The following is a 22627-nucleotide window of genomic DNA, read 5'->3' on the forward strand; positions in this document are numbered from 1 at the left end:
GACAGCATACCTTCGTCTTTAGTATGAAGAAAATAAACTTGATACCGATACGTCTATAATTAACGACAACGAGTTGACAAGTTACGTTCCTAGCGAGGTCCTTAATACGATCGGTAATGATGTTCTCAAGGACGGATACTTGGCGTCAACTGTGTTTAAAGTGTTCAGTCCAAACATTAACACAAATTATCATGCTTGGGTATACACAGCGCTTTATTTGCATTGGCCAAGCAAGGAAACTGAAACTCACGAGATTTCCTACAACATGTGGTCGAAGCTCATACTCACTGTACTCAGTGAATTAAACTCAGACCTTTCAAATCGATACAAACTTCTGGGTTCCCACTTCTTCAAGTCGCGGTAGTTAGATCTTGTGTTTTAGTACCCGTTCCATAGCATGTTATTCCGGAGGCACGTAAAGTCTGAAGTACAAGTACATATGTCCGGTGCCTTTAAACTGCAGGAGTTTCCCTCTGTAGGATCTAGTAGTTATAGTGTAAGACTATTAAAACGGGAGTCCCTTGAGACAGCACCGTTTTGCAGAGGAAGTGGTTTACCGAATGAAATTCCAGCGCGCAACCCGTACCTCAGAAGCGGCTCGAGTTCGATTCGTATACAGGCTCTCTTTAGAACGATGCACGTAACGTAGAAATGGTGCATGGAAGAGATTACTTTACAAAACCGAGGTGTACTATTGTCGAATCCCTGTCTATGCTATCGCAGTGTAAAACTTAGGAAATGAATTGTAAAAGGTGACTAAGAGTATCCTATACGTGGAAAATCTCATTTTTTTAAGGACGAGCCTGATATAAAACATTTATTTAACGCAGCGGTAGTGGATGCACCCCATCTTGTCGGTATGCGAAGTAGTAGTTAAATCTGCGGCGATTCTTGCCCCAAGAATATTTTGATTTTATTTCCTTACTGATCTCGCACTCTCTCTCGATTATTTCACACAAAGATGCCATTTAAGCAACCTGGGTAGGCATTCGAAATTTCATTGACATCTAGATAATTAGAAATAGAGAACTACTTCAGTTGCGCACGCCTTTAATCTCCCTGTTCCAAATACGAGTAAGGCTCCATGTAACATAGGGAAACGTCAGGTATAAACTCTTATCGAGATAACGAGTAACAATGGCACTGTTAGAACAGCAGAAGTGAGAAACAGCCGATATCTCATTCCATAAATATCCTACTTTGAAGTCAACTCACAAGTCTGGATCTAAAATAAATCTAAAAAACAAAAGAGCTCCGATCTCTTAGTTGTGACTCTGTGCTGGAGTTTCCAAAGGATAATGGATAATACACAGAAAATAGCGGTATTGGGAAGTACCTGATGCACGTAAAATAACGAATATTTATATGTCTGTCTTTTAATATTAGCGCAGTTTTCGTTTATATTGACACTACCGAAACGTATTTTTCTTCTTTCGCAACACGGCTGAGTTCAAAACGCTTGCATCATTTTATATGCAACGTCTTTAATGACGCTCTATATTGATGCATTAATGTATTCTTTTAAAACATCGTAATTTAAACTCATAATTGTTGTAGTGGGAACAGACAGAGCTTACTGCAACTTCCTAAAAATGCTCTGAAAAGTTTATGTACGAGCTAGAATTTTGATGTAGTGGTACATTCTTGAATTTCCACACGAAAAGAAGAGATATGCGTCTTCTTTCAGAAAATTAGTATTCTTTATATACTCGGCATAAAGCGTAGACACACTTGTCAACGCAACGCCAAATGAACAATTGTTTTGTTTACCAACACGAAGGAGACATAGAAAAGGGATGAGAGGAAGACGAATAAAGACAGGGCACAAAAAGGGTGCCTGTAAAAATAGTCAAACACGTGTGTAGCTGCAGAAGTAGAGTAGCAAGAGGAGACGAGTCAACACTCACCAGACATCAAACGGTCGCAGACACCGCCGACCGAGAGTATACACACACGAGCAGCACTCTGTGTCTCTTCGTCAGTTCACAAGTGTTTACAAGCGCACGGCAGTCAGTCACAGGTCCGTCGCGCGCACAAAGCTAGCCGGCAGCGGCAGCGGCAGACGCCAGTCCGCCCCCTCCCGCACAGACGCGCGCCGGTCCGTCAGCGAGCAGTCCCAGCGGCGTACGCGAGCTCAGCCACGACCACTCCGCTCCGCAACAATGCACACACTGCGGCCGCGGCGGGGCCGCGGGTCCCGGCCGCGGGGCGCGACGCCAGCGCTCCTGCCGGCCGGCGGGGGAAGCGGCCGGCGGTGCGGCAGCCGAGCGCGCGCGCCGATTGGGCGCGAAGGGCGACGCTGGTGGGGGCGCGCCGGGGTGCGTATTTCTGGACGGGGACGGGGGTAGGGACTCCAGAGACCGCTCGCTTCTTGCAGATAAACGGCGCTGCTGCGAATCGCGCGGCCGCTTCCTATCACTGCTGCCGACCGGCACCAAAATCCAGCGCAGGGCAGGCAGTGCCGAGAATCGTACAGTATGGTCGATAGCGCGGATCGCGGTAAACGTGCAACCGAACATCACGTGAATGAAAAAATGATGTTCTTATGCCATAAAGTTTCTATTCAGTTAGCGGACGTTACTGGTTAGTTACTGACACCTCCCTCTTGAGTGATGCGACTGAAGGCAATATGCAGCGGCTGATAGACAATACTGAGAGAGCCATGGGCTGAAACTATATGTGTAAACGGCTCCACGAAATTATTGAAATTAAATATTACGACTGCACACTGCAGATTCTGATAGCCTCCTAATATCTAATAACATCTGCGGCGAGAGGATTCCCCGTTTTGTGATGCTTGTGGTGTGCACACCTCTGTCCAGCACATTTTAACAGACTGCATTTTATACCATGATGCAAGGGCAGAAGCACAAGTTGATGGGGATCTGCCCCGTGTTTTAGCTAACGATGAGACGCGTGTGTCTAGGGTTTTAAAGTTTTGTGATGTGTGTGGACTCTGGCCAAAACTTTTAGGCTGGAGGTTTGAGTGTATTGCACAGTGGCTGGCTTCTCCCTTCTTTCCTTGCGGTCAGCCAGCCACTTCCATCTGCTACATTGTTTTAGCTCCCTCTACCACTTTCTTCCTGTGTTGTCCATGTTTTACTGCTGACGACATGCTTCGTCCCACGTTTCGGTGTGGGTAGGCACATATTTTTCCGAGCTTGTTACCTGTTCGGTTCTGTTTTATCTTCCCGTTCTGAGTATTTTCTTGACACCCGTCCTCCATCTGTTACTGAGCGGGCGCAGAAGACCTTGCTGTCGTGCGCCCTACTCCTACTCCTACGCTATACGACCAGGAAAAGAAATGTCGGGTACGGCCTTTCTGCCATACATTCCCAGAGTGAAGGACAGAATCGGCCGTATATTGCGCAAACATGGCGTAAAGACGATTTTCAAACCGACAAGGAGGATCAAAGAGTGTCTTAGATCGGCGAAGGAGAAAAGAGACCCACTTGCAATGTCGGGAATATATCGTATACCATGCACATGCGGAAAAGTTTATGTCGGAATGACTGGACGATCAATTAACACCAGGATCAAAGAGCATAAGCGACATTGCAGGTTGGGGCAGGTGGAGAAATCGGCCGTGGCAGAGCACGCACTGAATGAGACCGACCACGTAATAAAATTCGCCGACACGGAAGTTCTGGCTGTAGAGAAGCACTATCACACGCGCTTGTTCAGAGAAGCTGTAGAAAAACAAAAACACGCGAACAGTTTGAACAAGAAAGAGGAAAGCCTTAAGGTCAACGGATCCTGACTTCCCGTACTGCAGCGAACGACCGTCGCAAGTAGCAAGAGGAGAACCGCACCGGAAATGACCGCGGAGAAGCCCTCGGACGTTGGCGCGCCAGGTACATATAGTCTGCGGCCGCGAGCTCGGCTCCAGTTCACCATCGGCAATGGAGGGTGAAGCTTTGACAATGCCAGCCACTCGAGCCGGCGAAACGTCAGAAAAATCATTAGATGAACGTCGGCCGAAGAACCCGAGACAGAAGCCAATAGGCAGTTTGTCAACAAGTGGCCACGAAAGCCTTAACAATTTTGTGTTTATTTTATTTTTACAAGACGTACAGGGACATATTCAGTGAGAAGCCAAAACATTATGACCACTGCCTACCGCGATGTCATATGCGGCCTGGTGGCGTTGGGGGCACGTGGTGAGGTAACGAAAGTATGAAGCGGAGCAGACACAGACGGGGGTCACCTTAGCGAAGATACAGGCTGCAAGTGGGGAAATAAGATAAGCGACTTTGACAAAGCGCAGATTATTATCACGCAGAACTGTGAACGAGTATCTCGAAAACGGCGAATACGGTCGAATGTTCACGTGCTACTGTCGTGAGTATCTGCGGAAAGAGGAAGAAGGACAATGGAACTACCACTGGACTCTAAATGCTTGGACATCCACGACTCCTCAGAGAACGTGTGGTTCGAAGACTTGTGTGTTCTGTAAAGCAGGTTAGGTGGTAATCTGTGGCATCTCTACCGAAAGAGCGCAATGCTGTTGCAGGCACAAGTGTTTCGGAGCACACCGTTCATCGTACGTTGTTGAACATTAGCTCCGCAGCAGACCACCCCTACGTGTTCAGATGCTGATCCAACGGCTTCATCAATTACGATGGCAGCCGGCACGAGACCAGCGGGATTCGACTACGGATCGATGGAAACTTGTCGGCTCTCTGAGGGTGGGTCGCATTTTTGCTACACTTGGTCGATGGTTGTCTCCACTCCGCCTTACGGAGGTGAACGCTGGCTCGAAATGTGCAGCGCGCCACGGACGCATGCAGACGGGAACAGTATTATGCTATGAGAGACATTCTCCTCCGCTTGCATGGGACCTGTGGTGGTATCCGAAGACATGATGGCATTTGCAAACCACTTGCATCCCTTCATGCTTAATGTTTTCCCCGTCGGCGATGTCATCTTTCAGCAGTATAATTGTCTGTGTCTCGGAGCCTGAACCATGCTATAGAGGTTTGAGAAGCATTTTACTGAACTTACGCTGATGTCTCCGCGACCAAATTCGCCTGACGTAAATCCTATTGGTCCCATGTGGGTCGCTATCGGGTCTACTGCCACATACCTCCACAAACTTACCAACAAACTGTGGGATCCCTGCCACGCTGAATGAGTGATGTATCTCACTCAATGACGAACAGACAAATTATTAAGCAGGTGGTCATAATGTTCTCACTCACAGCCTATACGGGGTGATTATAATTAAAGTTGCAATTAAGAAGAACTGCTGCACAGAATCACGTCAAATTTTAATGGAATATTGTCGGAGAAGGGGGAAACGATATGGAAAAAATTTAATGAAAATTTTCCCACTTCCGCTTGCGGCGCCAAAATGTAAATGGGTTCAGCTATTGTACGGACAAATGGTAAAATACTATTGCGTTGAAGTTGTGCATCTGGGGAAGGGGTGTCCTTGTGTGTTTTGGGGCCAGATGTCGGTGAGGCATATGTCAATGCAGACTCTACTCGCATGCCACCTACAGGGTTATTACAAATGATTGAAGCGATTTCACAGCTCTACAATTACTTTATTATTTGAGATATTTTCACAATGCTTTGCACACACATACAAAAACTCAAAAAGTTTTTTTAGGCATTCACAAATGTTCGATATGTCCCCCTTTAGTGATTCGGCAGACATCAAGCCGATAATCAAGTTCCTCCCACACTCGGCGCAACATGTCCCCATCAATGAGTTCGAAAGCATCGTTGATGCGAGCTCGCAGTTCTGGCACGTTTCTTGGTAGAGGAGGTTTAAACACTGAATCTTTCACATAACCCCACAGAAAGAAATCGCATGGGGTTAAGTCGGGAGAGCGTGGAGGCCATGACATGAATTGCTGATCATGACCTCCACCACGACCGATCCATCGGTTTTCCAGTCTCCTGTTTAAGAAATGCTTCTGCTTTAGCCTTTTCCGTAAGATTTTCCAAACCGTCGGCTGTGGTACGTTTAGCTCCATGCTTGCTTTATTCGTCGACTTCCGCGGCTACGCGTGAAACTTGTCCGCACGCGTTCAACCGTTTCTTCGCTCACTGCAGGCCGACCCGTTGATTTCCCCATACAGAGGCATCCAGAAGCTTTAAACTGCGCATACCATCGCCGAATGGAGTTAGCAGTTGGTGGACCTTTGTTGAACTTCGTCCTGAAGTGTCGTTGCACTGTTATGATTGACTGATGTGAGTGCATTTCAAGCACGACATACGCTTTCTCGGCTCCTGTCGCCATTTTGTCTCACTGCGCTCTCGAGCGCTCTGGCGGCAGAAACCTGAAGTGCGGCTTCAGCCGAACAAAACTTTATGAGTTTTTCTACGTATCTGTAGTGTGTCGTGACCATATGTCAATGAATGGAGCTACAGTGAATTTATGAAATCGCTTCAATCATTTGTAATAGCCCTGTATATATTGCTGGCGCCATATGAACATATTCTTGGGGATGGGCAGAATGAAGCTCAGTTGCCGACAGCGAAATTCCAAGACGGCGCCAGACAGCGCGGGGAAGTCGAGCGGCTGGTGGGACCTGAGATGAAGACACTTGGTGTCAATGATACCATAACTATAGTAAGCCTGACGCAGAAAGGCGCTGATGCCGCTACAACCTCAGCCCTCTCCAAAGGGCTGAACTTCGCTCCTGTTCCAAACACGATACTGAAACACATTATCAGCGGTGTTGAAGAAGCAATCCGTGACCTACCAGTGGAAAAGGTGGAGGAAATTAGGCGGGAAACATGCAGCATCATCGACAGATCCCGACTTCCCATACCGAATGTGACAAGAGCAGAACGTAGAGCACTAGGGTGCTAAGAGAAGATGGAAAGACAGTAATCTAACCTGATAAGAAAGTAAATGCGATAGTTCTACTGCGAATTGATGGTTACTGCCAGAAAAGAAGCACTGTGCTACAGAATCCGGCCTACAGGAAGGTGAAGGAGGACCAAACACTTAAGATCACAAAAACAGTACCTTTCCTGAGTCAGCTCTGACGAAAGAAAAAACGAAGCAGCTCCGTCCAAAGGCTCCAGCAGCTCCATGCTTTTATGGACTAACTAAAATTCGAAAGGCGGGTGTACTACTGCGCCCTGTAGAGAACACAATTAATGCGCTCACATCTGGAGCGTCCAACTCATAGTTGGTCACTGCAGTTATCACGTGGAGAACTAGGCTGAATTTGTGGCCTTGCTGAAGGAGATGTTGCCGCAGAACGGTGATTTGCTGGTGAGCTTCGACATAACATCTCTTTTAACAGACATCTCACTTCAAGACACCTTAATACTCTTAGCAGATGATTCTGAGCAACAAACAGTCAAGCTGTTTGAACGTGTACTCAGCACAGCCTGCTGTAAATGTGGTGGGGAGGTCTTAGAACAAGTTGATGAAGTAGCCATGGGCTCTCGCTTGCCCCCGAGTGTGCTACCACCTGGTGCGACTGACGTAAACTTGTAGTTGAATGTTAAGGGCTAGCTAGCAGTGCACGCATGCACCGTACAACGGTGTGTATTAAATCCGTACGTATTTGGCCTGTAAGGCAATTACATGAAACCATTTGCGCGTACGCAAAAGCTCTGTAAAACGTGCACAAATGAAGGTGTGCTCGCGATCCTGATACCAAGTTTTACCTAGTCTAGAGGCTATATGTAGCACAGCACGGTAGATTTACTGCTGTGTTTTTCAGATTACTGCATCTACACTACTTTTAACAGCATTCAAAGAAAATACCCAATAAATTCGCAAGATGTCAAAAGTTAGGGTGTTCGCCTGCTCTTGTGCTCCTACACCGGAAGCCGCCACTGTATGCCACTAAAAAGTACGCGGCTCAAACCTAAACACATCTTTTATTATGTGGATGATACTGTCATAGTGTGGGAACATAGCAGAGAGGCTCTTTCACGATGGCGGCAGAACAGACTGGATGTCTTCCATTCTAGGAGATTCTAACAAGAAAAAAGGACAGACGGTACCCTAGGATATGAAGGCTACAGAAAGAATATCCATGCCGATCTGTACCTTCGTGCAACAACCTGACATCACTCGGCGCAATGGTACTTTGTTCTAACGGCTCTAATAAACAAGGCAAAAGCCATTTGTGCCAAAGACAGCCGTCTAGCTGAACTACAACACCGTAGAGAGGTGTTTCGCCATAATGTGTACAGAGAAGCGCAGATTAGACGAATGATACAGCTAACCTCCAGGAAGAGACACAGAAAGAGGAAGAGAAACTCGTCTTTGGCCCCTATATTGCCCCCTCCCCTCAGCAAAAATTGCGAGAATCCTCAGAAAGAGCACCATATCAAGGCCACCTTGATTTCCTTGATAAAGGACCAACTACAGTTGCAATTACCCGGTACATACATCATCCAGTGTGAGAGTGGGCGCCAGTGCGTTGGGCAAATGCAACGCAGCAACTCACAACGCTGCATCGAATACGTTAGATACGTACGTCTAGGGCGCAAATATAAATCAGCAATGGCAGAACACAACCCCAATGAGGGACACACGTTCGAATTTGAGAAAACAAAATTGTTCTGCCAAACTAGGGGTTTTGGGGATAGCTTCATTAAAGTATCAATTGCGATAGGATTCCACGGCAATCTCATCAGCAGGGACGAGAGCTACCTGGTAAGTTCGGCACGGAACCTTGCACTAGTAGCTATACACCAAGAACGCACCCAGCAGTTGACTCTTAGCGAGTGTGGGAGAGGCTGCACACACAGACAGCCCAACGCCGGTCCGCGACCCCACCACAGGTCGCAAACCCAACACTTGTAGGAAGGGTGGGGCGAGACAGCCACCTCTCAGTTCTATGTATGCGACGCCCGCAGAAATCTGTACGGGCGTACCGAGCGGAGCAGTCCAGCAGAGCAGACGTGCGTGAGCAGCGAGACCGTTAACGGCGAGATCACTGGGATTCGTCAAAGCAGCCGGGAAGGCGGGCCAGAGGAGGAAGAAGATCGCGGCGGCGCCGAGCCTCAATACAGCCCGCAGTTACCAGCTCAGACAGGCACAATTACCAGCGCCGGGTAAAAAAAAAAAAAAAGATAGTCTTACAGAGGGGGGAAAAAAGCAAAGCAAAATTGTCGCAGGTCGTGTGTGCGACACAACTCTTCTGACTTCTTCCGCTGCAGGGAAATCTCCGTGCCAGGGCCTGTGGCACCGCCGCGATAGCCTCGCACGTATCTGATAGGGCTGGGCTCAGGCCGAGGCAGCTGCCGACGCAAGATGCCAACCGAGCATGTGTCGAGAGCCTCCAGTACAACTTTACTCACAGTAGGCAACACTACGAACAAAATGACCGGTCACGGGGACACAGGCTCCCTCACTGTCTTCGAGCTACGCCGCCGTCACTAGGGACAGTGCACCTGATAGCCCCTAACTCCAGTCAAACAGAAGGAGATCCATAAGTACACCCACCGAAGATGAACAAACAGGAAATACATCGTATAGCATACGAGTTAAAAAAATGTCCCGAAGAGCACCAACCATCCCAACTGGGGACCTATGAAAGTACCTCAAGAGTGAAATCGTAGCAAGCATAAAACACTTGAAAGTAATCTTAAGGAGAACAACAGCACACATTAGGGGAGAGGAAAGAGAAATAATGGGAACGCTCAGGAAATGTGGGTCCCTAGAGACATTTACGAGTGCCAAATCAGGGGGAGATGCTTAATAATCCCTCAGTGCGATTCCTACTTAAAGCTATACCCCAAGGCACGACGGACGTCTCAGCTCTCCAACAACTGCGTGAACAGGGCCTAGAAGCAAATAAAACCTGGCGGCTACACACAGAAGTTCAGAGTGATAACACACTGCCGGGAAACAGGTAACGCGGGAGCCGCAGGAACCCCCTCCGCCACCAAGCAGCACAATGCTTTAGGTACTTTCACCTGTACACAACAAACCAAGTGTCCAAAGTACAGCGAGCCTCACGACCTATCTCGCTGTCCAAACACAAAGAAAAAAGGACAGTGCGGCAAGTGCCCTCTCCTACAAATGCCCCGAACAACCTAAGGAGGCCACAACCGTCGAGCCAAGCGTCCCCATCAAGGTCGTAGACCAGCCAACGTCTCCACCAGACCGCGACCTCGGCCACCAAGTAGTGCTCAAAGAAGACCGCATACGGGTCGTCGCCGCAGTACTGCTCGACCTATTTCAAGTCTGCAGAGAGGCAGTCAAAAGCCACAAGGTATACAGGAAACAAACTTTGAGGTTAGGCAAACACGAAATAAAATACACACAACGACAAGGGTACACTTGACTCTGAAACACGAATCCATAACCACACACACCATAACAAAACGCATCACACACCACAACACAGAACAAACCAACCCCCCAACCCACCCTAAACAGCCCCCCCCCCCTCCCCAAGCACTGTCACGATGGCTGATGCACAACGTCTACACCTCCTCTTTGTAATTTCATCATTATTCATGGCAGTGGCGAGGCTGGCCTGAGTAAAAAATTCGAACTTTGTACGGGAGCTGATGACCGCGCACTTGAGCGCCCCACAAACCAACCATCATCATCATCATCCTCTTCGTAAAAGGACGAGGACTGAGGACAAAGCGTGCAGTGCTGATGATCACATTACAAGATAACACTCATGCTGCAGGAATCGCCGAAACGTAGCTAACGGCCAGGAACAAGTTCGGCCTCCTCAAATATGACACTTTTCGGAAAGATGGACAACACGGCACAGGTCGAGTGGCCATATATACACTCTAAGCCATAAAAAACGACACACCACGAAGTAATTATCCGAATGGGACGGAACTCGGTAGATGTGGTGTAAATGTACAGATATACAAGTGCTTACAATTACAAAATAATTGGATGACTTATTCAAGAGAAAGAGCTTCACAAATGGAACAAGTCGCTGGTCAGCGGAGCTCTGTTTGAAGTGGAACTCATCACTGAAGACGATTCTACTCCACTCAGTTAGATTCTAGACTGAAGACGTGTCTAGAGACCCCCCAGACAGTGGTGAAGTACCAACTCGACTGCTGCTCGCCAAACAGCGGGTGGTGTTTCACATGCCACTAGGTAACTACTGTTTTGACCATGGAGATGTTAATCAGACACCATGGAGATATAAGTCATACATTTCTATACACGAGTGCGTGCTGAGAAATAATGCCTCAGAATTTTTTATCTGAATATTGTTAATGATTTTTAAATAAAACAAACGTTATTAACATTTTACATATATGTTCTTCGTATCTACATGAACTCTACGAAAAAAAACTACGCATCACGAAGGAATTATCCGGTTGGAGTGGAAATCAGTAGGTGTGCATAACATGTTGTTGTTGTTGTGGTCTTCAGTCCTGAGACTGGTTTGATGCAGCTCTCCATGCTACTCTATCCTGTGCAAGCTTTTTCATCTCCCAGTACCTACTGCAACCTACATCCTTCTGAATCTGCTTAGTGTATTCATCTCTTGGTCTCCCCCTACGATTTTTACCCTCCACGCTGCCCTCCAATACTAAATTGGTGATCCCTTGATGCCTCAGAACATGTCCTACCAACCGATCCCTTCTTCTGGTCAAGTTGTGCCACAAACTTCTCTTCTCCCCAATCCTATTCAATACTTCCTCATTAGTTATGTGATCTACCCATCTAATCTTCAGCATTCTTCTGTAGCACCACATTTCGAAAGCTTCTATAGTCATACAGTTATATAGCTATAGTTATAGTTATACAGTTATATATATATAGTCATATAGCTAGTCATACAGACTAGCAAATGGTTACAATTTCAGAAAAAAATGGATGATTTATTCAAGAGAGAGAGACAGCTTCATAAATTGAGCAAGTCAATAACACGTTGGCCCACCTCTGCGCCTTGGGCAAACAGTTATTGGGCTTGGCATTGATTGATAAAGTTCTTGAATGTCCGCCGGAAGGATATCGTGCTAAATTCTGTCCAACTAGAGCGTTAGGTCGTCAAAATCCCAAGTTTGTTGGAGGGCCCTGCCCACAACGCTCCAAACGGCGACCTTGAAGGCCAAGATAGGGTTGGCAAACGGGAAGACGAGGAGTAGAAACTCTTGCCGTGTTCGGACGGGCATTATCTTGCTGAAATGTACGCCCAGGAGGGCTTGCCACGAAGGGCAACAAAACGAGACTATAATACCGTCTGTGTGTCGCTGTGCTCCAAGGGTGCCCCGGACGACAACTGAAGGGGGTCCTGTTATGAATAGAAATGACGCCCTAGACCATCGTTCTCGGTTGTCAGGCCATGTGACGGACGAAAATAAGGTTGGTACGCCTCCGCCGTCTGGGCGTCTCCACACTCGTCTTCGTTGGTCATCGGGGCTCAGTTCGAAGCGGGACTCATCACCGAAGGACATTCTACTCCATTCAATGAGATTCCAAGCCGAACACGTGTCTGGAGACGCCCCGCACAGCGGTGAGATAGCAACCTGTCGCGCGCCTTTCTACAAGTACATTATCAATGTCTCTATATAAAAAATATCCTGTCTTAAATATATATCAGGTCTCTGAAGATGCTAGGGTTCAAAAGTGTATGGAAAAATCTGAATTTCTTGTTCGAGAGCATCGGACAGACATCTGAATCAATTATTTTGTTCATAAAGGACGGTATCGTAATGAGGAGGGACTGATAATTGAATATAAATAAAATAGTTTTTCCGCATCTGTCACATGTTTATTTCGTACCACTACTCGTTTCAGTGGCTCAGACCATCATCTTCAGGAGTAGAATTATCCATACGTATTCTTGGTGTTGGTGTAGAGCACATACACCTTTCCACAGCAGCAGGCCAAGTTCAAAGCGTATTTTGAAGCTGCATATGGATATCTGTTGTATATGGTCTTCAGTGAAGGTTGAAGTGCTACACTGTTAGAGCGTAACACCTCTCGTACAGTGGAAAATGGTTCAAATGGCTCTGAGCACTATGGGACTTAACTTCTGAGGTCATCAGTCCCCTAGAACTGAGAACTACTTAAACCTAACTAACCTAAGGACATCACACACATCCATGCCCGAGGCATTCGAACCTGCGACCATAGCGGTCGCGCGGTTCCAGACTGTAGCGCCTAGAACCGCTCGGCCACCCCGGCCGGCCGTACAGTGGAGAGCACATACAACAAACAGCAGTATGCAGCATCTTCTCTGGGTTTACTTTACCTCAAAATGCGAATTGTAACCAGTTCTGCACTTGCTACTGTGAAATAGTGTATGTGGTTTGCACCAACTCCAGTAATATGAATACGTAATTCCTTATCTGAAGCTGGTGGTGTCAACCATCAAAACGCGTGGGGCCAAAATACCACACATGCTTTGTTTCAATAGTATGGCTGCTGTGATTTAGATTGTGTCCAAGACAGGGTGTGCCACGTTGTCGTTCCCTAGCTTCCGAGCGTAATCGTGGCGCTGTATTGGACAGTGAAATCTCTTCTTCCCACGTCCTCCTGCTGCTGGGCGGGGAATAGGCGAGCCTGGCAGCGGCTTGATCAACTCAATTGGGCTGATTGGCTGTAACAGAAGGCGATCGGCGCTGTCGCCGACCACGTGACCTGCCCGCCAGCGGGATATAAATGTGGACGGTGGCACAGGGCAGGCCGGGGCGCTGCAGCTGCAGATGCTGCTGCAGCTGCGGTGGGATGCGTTCGAAATAGCGCCGCTGGAGTCGACGCGTGCTGCAGACTTCGTCCCCGTGGCTGGACTCTGAGAGCGGTAACTAACGGCAGTGAACACGTCATCATTGATTCCCAAGGTATCTGTTTTGGAAGACTCCATTTCCTTAAGTGAGTGTCACCTTAGACAGCTATGAGGAGAAGTGTTTGAAAACTTGTGAAAATGTAACTGTAGTACTAGGCATTCTAAGCATTTTTCATTTCTTTAGATTCTCTATAAAATATAGATTAATATGTAAGATGGCATTATACTGAAGTCCTGTTTTCTTTTCTTCCATCTGCGTGACACGGAGTCACACACGAGAGAGATGAGCACCTCAAAGCTTCGCGCAGCAAAGCCACGTTAATTCTACGTTTCGACATCAGAAAGCTCCAATATTGCTTCTCAAATCAAAATTTTGATGGAGCAATGCTCGTTAAACAAAAGCAACTGTATAACTAATGTATTTAAATTAAGAAAAAGTAAATGTCAAATATTTAAAGTTGGAAGAAGGGCATGTATTGTACCTATTAAGAAAAGCATATATATCATGAGATTTTCTTAAATTTTTGCAGTAAAATGTAGCTCACTTTCTGATTATTGCTGTGTGATCGGCTAGAGGTAATTTAATGGTAATGTCAATAAGACCGTCTATTGAGTATTCTGTTGTAAACAGCTGTTAAATTGATATCACTATCATTTTTCTGTGTTATAGTTGTGGTATCATCCAGAGATCGCGGTACCACACCAAAGTCGGCATGGCGCATTGATATGACAGATATTAGCGATGTATTACTGCACTCTACATCGACAAATGGGAGATGCTCCTGAAGACACATCCCCTCTCTCAGCACAGCAGCGACCTCACACGGAGGTCAGTATAGAGCCCAGCATGGAAGCACTCTGTCTCACTTTGTGATCCCGGCTGGTGCACGCAACATCATCGAGTAGGAGTAAGGATTTGTTTAAGTCTCAGATGGAAATGTACTTTTCTAAATGTCGAACATCGTAGTTCAAGAGAACAGTTTGTTAATTAGTGTATCAAGTGATGCTATATTAATTAATGACAGTTACAAACTATCAACCACTCCTGTGGCAAAGCATTGTACTAAATTAAGTAAATCTTTTTATCATTCGTATAATAAAGCGAACTAATATTTCGTATGTTGCAGTCCAAGGAGCTATCTCCAAGAGCAATCAAAGAACCCACATTTATGGCTGGACGATTGTAGTTTCGTCTGGTCATAACAATAGTGTAACGATAGCAAGAATGAGACTTTTTTCGAAATCATCTATGGACGTCGTGACTTTAAATGTCAGTCTATGCAGTCCCTGCTTGGTGAGCTCCACAGATACATTTTGTCATTTCAGTATATGTTAAAATTAAAGCATGTTGAAATTAGGTTTTTCTATCGTTTTCCTTTTTCATTACAATCAAAAATATTAACCAGCAAACTTTGATAAAGAAAATGGTTTGAACAGAGAAAGTTGCTCCCTGTTCAAACTTGATGAATCTTTTTATCATATTTTTTAACTCATAAAACTTACAGAATGAAATAGATAGTACTAATTTAGTAAAAAGGATGCGAAAATAATTTTTAGTCTGAGAAAAAGTACCGTTGCTATAAGTTGAGAATGATTAATGTTTATTGGACTGTGGGACCTTTTGACGTGCACTAGCGCTGTTTTTTAATTGAAATTAAGTACACAAATAAATAAAAAGATATTATACTAAATATATTTTGAGAGACGATGGTTGCGGGAAAAATAAAAACAGTTACATCCGACAAGTTACTGGCTGCAGCTATAAATTTGTCTTAGGATTTCCTACAATCCAACGTGATTATTGTTACTTTTGTTATTGCATGTGACGACAGTTTGGCTTAGACTTACAAACCACAAACCACGATACAATAATTTTTCTTTTGTGTAACTTGAGTGTGTACGTGCGTGTGTGAGTCCAAGGTTTTAACTGCCAGATTACTACGGAATTTCAGCTGAATCCTCCTCCTTATATGTTGGCACTCAAAAAAATTCCCAAGAAAAGCTTATGAAAATTCGTAAACACAATATATGCGGTAACAGAAAACTAGAACTATCGGCACTTTTTGCAGATAACGCGACTATTCCAGTCAATCACGACATACATTCAGCAACAGAATACGTGGTTAATAGTTTTCGTAGGTTGTTAGAATAGATATGAGCAAATTATTTCTGCCCCAACTAAGGAGAGGCATAGTATATTCGATTATACAGACCACTGGGTAAGATACTAATAATGAATTTAAATGTTCACTAGTTAACAGATAAAGCAGAATGTTGTACATTTCTAAGTTTTCATACAGTTAGCCATTTGAAATGGAAGGAACTTATTACGGAGAGTGTTAAACAGTTAGCTACTGCAGCTTACAAACATTGTGTCACTGCAAGTTCTGGTGTCAAGTAAATCATTATGTTTTATGAAATATGCTGATATAATCGTGCTGCAGACACCTGTGATTGATATATTTACAAAAAAAGACAAAAAACATAAAAAATTGGAGAAGTACGGGGGATGAGAAAGTTATTTACTGTTTTAATTGTAGGATGCAGTCAGAGTGGTATGTATGCATGTTGATCAGTATCATCAATATTGAATGGTCATTTTCAGATGAATACATTCAGGTCTTATTTTCGTTGTGAACCATCAGTTGTCACCTTCATGTTTTATACTACTCTGAAAATGACTGTTTGATGAAACTGGAAAATGTCAAGCTGTGTGAATATTAATGTATTGTGCCAGGGATAAAATCTTTTTCAGATATCGTTAAATTAATGCGGTTTATTCGTCTTTAGTCACTAATATACTACTGAATAACATTATTGGATGACTTTATCTTTGAACGTAACTTTTCACTGTCCAAAACTTGTTACAAAAATAATACTTTGTGGTTATAAAAGTACGGAATTTTAACTGAAACTTCATGGTACATTTAGTGCGTTCTGAAATCTTAGAATTAATTTATCCATAATTAAAGTGAGTAATGATATTCCTAGTTACAACACTAGGAGGCAGAAAATATACCTTCGCTAATAGTGTTAAAATGTAACTTCGCCCCAAAAAGGTATGCGTAAATAAGTACTTGTTTTCTTCGAATAATTGGTCAATGATGTAAAATAATAATGAACTGAGATTGCAGGACGGGGAACTCTTTCTTTTGTTTCATTTTGTTATTATTGGGTCGGATATTACTATTAAAAAATTTAAGAGTCATCAGCAGGTTATGCGAGGCCAACACAAATGTCAGGTGATCAAAAAAAATGGTTCAAATGGCTCTGAGCACTATGGGACTTAACATCGATGGTCATCAGTCCCCTAGAACTTAGAACTACTTAAACCTAACTAACCTAAGGACAGCACACAACAACCAGCCATCACGAGGCAGAGAAAATCCCTGACCCCGCCGGGAATCGAACCCGGGAACCCGGGCGTGGGAAGCGAGAACGCTACCGCACGACCACGAGATGCGGGCGGTCAGGTAATCAACCTGAGTTTAGGAAGCCGAGTACGTTATCATATCGATCCGTAGATATGTCTTATTTACACTCATGCAATTACATAAAGCAGAAGAAAATGCTTGTCGAGGTTGTAAGTCCCCAACTGAAATGACACTAACTGCTTTAACTGTTTACGACTCCAGCGTTAGAGAATGAAACTTACGACTGGTCAATGATGCACAATTCTGAGGCTTGATTTTTAGATCTTGAATGAGTCTGTACGGAATAAATATTTGCTACTCTATGAGCACACAATTACGAAAAATTCTTTGGAATGTGCAAGGAGTATCTTAGAAACAGTTAAAAATAATAACTACTTTTGAAACTATTAACAAAAACAGCAACCGTCTCTGCCTTGACATTCAGCGACAACGTTTAATGCTAGATACGCTACTAATTACTTTCATTATGGGCGTGAATTAACACTTACGGTCCGACGGCAAGAAATAAAATCCATCAGCATTTCTTATGGGTAATGAAACAAGCTTGTTAACTGCAGTTGTCAATTCTCAGTGATGCCATCTTGATGTGAAAAACTTTCAGTTGTCTTCGTGAACCGCGTAAGTTCTAGGAAATATAATATGAAAACTGTTAGTTGATTCATTGGTTTCATTTACTAGCAACAAAAAGTTTTTTGATGTAGGTGCACTTTATTACGTATTTTGTTACGTATCTGTGAAGTTTGGTAGATGCTCTGACGTTGTGGTATTTCTAGACAGCGTCTAATAATTTGTATCATTTATTAATCTGCGTAAGTAACATACGATGTTTGATGTTCTATTCGTGGTACAATTTAATTCCATATAACACTAATTAACTTCCGTGTTTTACTTTAATAGCTGTGTGCTCATACAGCGTAAATGTTTCATCGCATAGAGCATTAACATTTCTGGAATGAGTATTCAATGCGGAGGACAGCATTTTCGTCGCCAACATACGCAGACTTCCAAAAGATACGTAGCTATGCTGTAGCGTAAGCTTTGTCCGTAAGCATTTTGAAGTTTTTAAATGTAGTGGCGTCGCCAGGTTTAACAGATTCTGTTGAAAAGTACCGTGGATTTTGTACACGTATTGCACTGGCATGTTAATAATGTTAAATAGCTATGTAGGGTGAACTCCGCTTAAAAATTTGAAGAGAGGATCGTAGACGCGTTCACTCGTTTGCGACGGTAGTCACAGGTCATACAGGGTGTTTCAAAAATGACCGGTATATTTGAAACGGCAATAAAAACTAAACGAGCAGCGATAGAAATACACCGTTTGTTGCAATATGCTTGGGACAACAGTACATTTTCAGGCGGACAAACTTTCGAAATTACAGTAGTTACAATTTTCAACAACAGATGGCGCTGCAAGTGATGTGAAAGATATAGAAGACAACGCAGTATGTGGGTGCGCCATTCTGTACGTCGTCTTTCTGCTGTAAGCGTGTGCTGTTCACAACGTGCAAGTGTGCTGTAGACAACATGGTTTATTCCTTAGAACAGAGGATTTTTCTGGTGTTGGAATTCCACCGCCTAGAACACAGTGTTGTTGCAACAAGACGAAGTTTTCAACGGAGGTTTAATGTAACCAAAGGACCGAAAAGCGATACAATAAAGGATCTGTTTGAAAAATTTCAACGGACTGGGAACGTGACGGATGAACGTGCTGGAAAGGTAGGGCGACCGCGTACGGCAACCACAGAGGGCAACGCGTAGCTAGTGCAGCAGGTGATCCAACAGCGGCCTCGGGTTTCCGTCCGCCGTGTTGCAGCTGCGGTCCAAATGACGCCAACGTCCACGTATCGTCACATGCGCCAGAGTTTACACCTCTATCCATACAAAATTCAAACGCGGCAACCCCTCAGCGCCGCTACCATTGCTGCACGAGAGACATTCGCTAACGATATAGTGCACAGGATGGATGACGGCGATATGCATGTGGGCAGCATTTGGTTTGCTGACGAAGCTTATTTTTACCTGGATGGCTTCGTCAATAAACAGAACTGGCGCATATGGGGAACCGAAAAGCCCCATGTTGCACTCCCATCGTCCCTGCATCCTCAAAAAGTACTGGTCTGGGCCGCCATTTCTTCCAAAGGAATCATTGGCCCATTTTTCAGATCCGAAACGATTACTGCATCACGCTATCTGGTCATTCTTCGTGAATTTGTGGTGGTACAAACTGCCTTAGACGACACTGCGAACACCTCGTGGTTTATGCAAGATGGTGCCCGGCCACATCGCACGGCCGACGTCTTTAATTTCCTGAATGAATATTTCGATGATCGTGTGATTGCTTTGGGCTATCCGAAACATACAGGAGGCGGCGTGGATTGGCCTCCCTATTCGCCAGACATGAACCCCTGTGACTTCTTTCTGTGGGGACACTTGAAAGACCAGGTGTACCGCCAGAATCCAGAAACAATTGAACATCTGAAGCAGTACATCTCATCTGCATGTGAAGCCATTCCGCCAGACACGTTGTCAAAGGTTTCGGGTAATTTCATTCAGAGACTACGCCATATTATTGCTACGCATGGTGGATATGTGGAAAATATCGTACTATAGAGTTTCCCAGACCGCAGCGCCATCTGTTGTTTACAATTGTAACTACTGTAATTTCGAAAGTTTGTCTGCCTGAAAATGTACTGTTGTCCCAAGCATATTGCAACAAACGGTGTATTTCTATCGCTGCTCGTTTAGTTTTTATTGCCGTTTCAAATATACCGGTCATTTTTGAAACACCCTGTATGTCGCAATTGTTAGACGAGAAGAAGGTAGAGCCGACGCTGTTTCCTAATTTTATACTACATTTGTACATTTTAAGGAATCGCTGTTTTAGTAAAGTATTCTGCTGTGTCGTTGCAAATGGTTTCCTAGTACATCAAAATCAAAGTGTCCCGAAAAATATCGAAAATGGAGCTATCACACCGTAACCTAATTGAATACAGAACAGTTGTAATTCCGATGTAACTGGACACTTTACTGAAGCTACAGTATTATTTATAATACTCTTTCACTAATCGTTTTCCATATTTGCTGATACATTTCATCAGACGACCTGGAACGCTTAAGCACACTTGTTTACTCAGTCGTTTATTAGAACCAGTGTCTTCGAATGCGTTTCAGTTTGGGCTTACGTAAAATTCTTTGCACAGAGTTTCTGAAAATATACTGTTTGAGAGATAAGCTACTAGGAGATTTTTGGGCTCTGTATAACTTCTAAGCTTTGTTTCATCACACTACGTCACCACCTGTGACGATCCTCTGTAAATCCACTTTTCTCAAAAGGTTTCCCTACACTGTTGCATTAGTTTATTATTAAATTATAATCGCCCTTTGTACCATGCTTTTAAAGCAAAAACCCTTTTTTCAGTAGAAAAAAGTATTCAAAACAAATTAAGATCAACACTGTCAGAGAGGTCTGATCTAATAGCAGTGCACTCTGGTATCTGTATCAATAATTATCTGAAAAAATGCACCAACGGACTCTGGTATTTGTCTCTATATTTATTACAAACAAACATGATTAGCTTAATATTTTCAATTGGTTACGATGCCTAGTAACATTGGCCCAGTCTGCATACCGAATTTATCTAGCACCGGTCTATTAAATTTATGGACCTAGTCACAAAAATTAACCCTACGATTAATGTCTTGATTACACTGTGTCCTGTTACTATCAACACATAGAGCGCTCCTTACTACGATCAGACGTTTGTGGTACTTACCAATAACAACTAACCTTCCCTCCTTTTGTTTTCTCCCGTAGCAGCGATAATTCAGCATCACAGACAACCTCTATAGTTATTTATATCGGAGATTCAATTAATTGCTGCCTGTGCATCCGCTTTCAATTGCTCTGAACAAAATTGACAATAAATAAATAAGGAAATAAAAATCAACAAATGTTAATTTTTACACATTTTACCAAATTCCATTACAAAATGTCCAATGAAAAACAAATCTCTATTAAAAAATGGACTGAGCAAATTTCTTCTGAATACCTTATATAAAAAGTGTTATTCATTTGTTAGCCAAAGAGAATAAAACGCGTACATGAGCAAAGTTAAGTATACTGATCTCTAAAGAGCTATGTGTAAATAAGTATAAAAATGTATTATTTTAACAGACTGTGCAGAACCTCGGTCCACAAATTACGATATTTCTCGTTAATGATCTGTGCTACATATAACTAACTAGCTGCATAATTGTGGAATGGAACTAGAAGTGGCCAAGGAGAGATTTTCCTGGATGGGATATACGACACAGTTGTGAACAAATTTCTGTTGTTACCCATTCCATGTCTGCGTTGCAGGAAAAGGAAACTAAAAACCAGGGAATATTTGTGACCAATTTCACCACCGACGCCACAGGGCAGTGCATTTGCAAATGGGGAAGGTTACGACCCAGATCAGTGCAGGCTATGTACCCAGATACAATGAAACAGCAGTCGTACTTGAAAAAGATGCGATATTAACACAGGCATATCTGCAAAAGGCGTCGCATCTTACAGATTTTCATAACTTCATTACACTGTACAGTAAACAGCGATGGAAAGAAGACTGAAACATCGCCTTCGTCGGTTCATACTCGTATCCGAGTTTTCATTGTGTGCTGTCTTTCCTTTACTGCCTCGCAGGTCGGGTGTCGAGACCCCTCTGGTGGCTCAGCAGACCTGGCATGAAACATGAGGCCACATAGATTACACATAACGGACGGAAGAAGGCGTGCCTGGTGGAGCTTGCATCTCTGACCTTCCTTCCAGTTTTTCACGGTCCTTCTTCAAATGCAAAGCGGCAGCTGAAGTAGGGGGGGGGGGGGATGGGTACGATCTTCTACTATGGCGCACCAATTACTCGGGTCAATGTTTAGATTCTCCGGGATCTTCTTGTATTGATTCTTACATACCTTCAGAGGAGCACCACGGGATCCCCTACCTGTGCTCACTTCACTACTCAGAAATTACCGAGAAAGTCTCGTTTTGACGGTTTCGTGCTCAGTGTGTAAAAACGGAACACTTATACTGGGTGTTTCCGTAAGAGCGTGCAAAAATATAACAGGACATAGAGAATGCACCACTGAACAGTTTGAGGTAGCGAACCTGGGTCGGAAAAGCCAGCTTAAGGAGATAATAGGAATAAAATCACATTACTGTGTTCTTTTTTATTTACATTAGATAACTGCAAATACCATCATTGACACGACGAACGTACGGTTTGTACTGTGCTTTACAAAATGTGCTGAAACTGACTGTCATCAACCTTAATGCAAGAATGACATCGGAGAAAAAGTTTCTGACGCACCCTGGCAAATATCCCTGGTGTGTTTCGAATGGCATCACAGACAGCCACAATTCTGGCAACTAACTCCATCTCTGTATCCACTGGGGTCTCCTACACAAGTGACTTTACATACCCCCGTAGGAAATAATCAAGAGGATTC

General features: G+C 44.2%; 1 protein-coding gene and 1 long non-coding RNA gene across 2 annotated transcripts in view; one reads left to right on the forward strand and one right to left on the reverse strand.

Moving 5' to 3' along the window:
• LOC124794755 (fibroblast growth factor receptor 3-like) overlaps positions 1 to 2158 on the reverse strand; it is a 437275-nt gene extending 435117 nt beyond the window's left edge. The window contains exon 1 of the mRNA XM_047258371.1: positions 1908 to 2158. Coding sequence (XP_047114327.1) covers positions 1908 to 1914 — 7 coding nt within the window. The 5' untranslated portion in view covers positions 1915 to 2158. The remainder of the gene's footprint in view (positions 1 to 1907) is intronic.
• An 11487-nt stretch (positions 2159 to 13645) lies between these two features.
• Positions 13646 to 14982, forward strand: LOC124794639. Its single transcript, XR_007016592.1, has 3 exons — positions 13646 to 13761; positions 14377 to 14535; positions 14834 to 14982. It is a non-coding gene; the product is annotated as an uncharacterized LOC124794639 (long non-coding RNA).
• The last annotated feature ends 7645 nt before the right edge of the window (positions 14983 to 22627 follow it).

The sequence above is a fragment of the Schistocerca piceifrons genome, chromosome 4 (genome assembly GCF_021461385.2).
Source record: "Schistocerca piceifrons isolate TAMUIC-IGC-003096 chromosome 4, iqSchPice1.1, whole genome shotgun sequence".
NCBI lineage: Eukaryota > Metazoa > Arthropoda > Insecta > Orthoptera > Acrididae > Schistocerca > Schistocerca piceifrons.